Here is a 743-nt window from a genome sequence, read left to right as displayed (position 1 = left end):
AGAAGAAGAGGAAAAAGAGAAGCGTGCGGATGAAAGACAGAAGAAGAGAGATGAGCTTGAAGATCAACGGCGCAAAGAAGAAGAAAAGGAAGCTGAAGAGGAGGACGCCAAGCGTAAGAAAGAGGAAGAAGAGCGTCAACAGCAGAAAAAGAAGGAAGAAGAGGAAAAGCGCCGTTTAGAGGCTGAACAGGAGAAAAAGCGAGAAGAAGAACAAGCAAAGAAACGCGAGAAAGAATTAGCTCGGCTTGCTATTCTGCATGCCCAAGAGGAGGAAAGAGATCGACAAGGAGAGAAGGCTCGGAAAGCTCAAGAAGAGAAAGAATCGAAGCTCGTGAAGCTCCGTGAGCAAGCCGAAGCTGCGAGAAGAAAACAAGCTGAAGAAGAGAGAAAGAAAAAACTGCAAGAAGAAGAAGAAGCAAGACGAAGACAACAGCTAGCTGAAGAGGAGAAACGAAGGAAGCAACTCGAAGAAGAAAGAAGACGTCATCTGACTATATCGCTTCCTTCGCCTCCTCCACCCCCACCTCTTTCTGTCGATACAAGTGCATGGGGCCAAGGTGTCCCTTTGAAAGCGGCAAGTCTCTTCACGCAGAAGAAAGGGCGACGACGGGGTCATGCCTTTCCTTCATCGATGCACTAGATTGCGATGGAGAAAAGGAGATTCTTGTCCCCGCTTTCAAAATCGATTTTAGCAGGAAAGGTCTTGTAGAGGGAGAGGTGAAGCAGGAGGGAGGGAAAGAAAG

At 47.8% G+C, this 743-nt stretch overlaps 1 protein-coding gene across 1 annotated transcript; it reads left to right on the top strand.

Annotated features, from left to right (window-relative positions):
* Nucleotides 1-737, top strand: CSUI_009948 (uncharacterized protein; the record flags this gene model as incomplete). The annotated part of the gene is made up of 1 exon (XM_068070056.1): nucleotides 1-737. A coding segment is annotated over one exon (640 nt), but the record flags the coding sequence as incomplete, so codon positions are not given.
* Nucleotides 738-743: the final 6 nt, after the last annotated feature.

Source organism: Cystoisospora suis (assembly GCF_002600585.1).
Source record: "Cystoisospora suis strain Wien I chromosome Unknown contig_6397, whole genome shotgun sequence".
Taxonomy (NCBI): domain Eukaryota; phylum Apicomplexa; class Conoidasida; order Eucoccidiorida; family Sarcocystidae; genus Cystoisospora; species Cystoisospora suis.
Note: the sequence above shows the minus strand (reverse complement) of the source record. Positions and strands in the feature narration are given on the sequence as shown.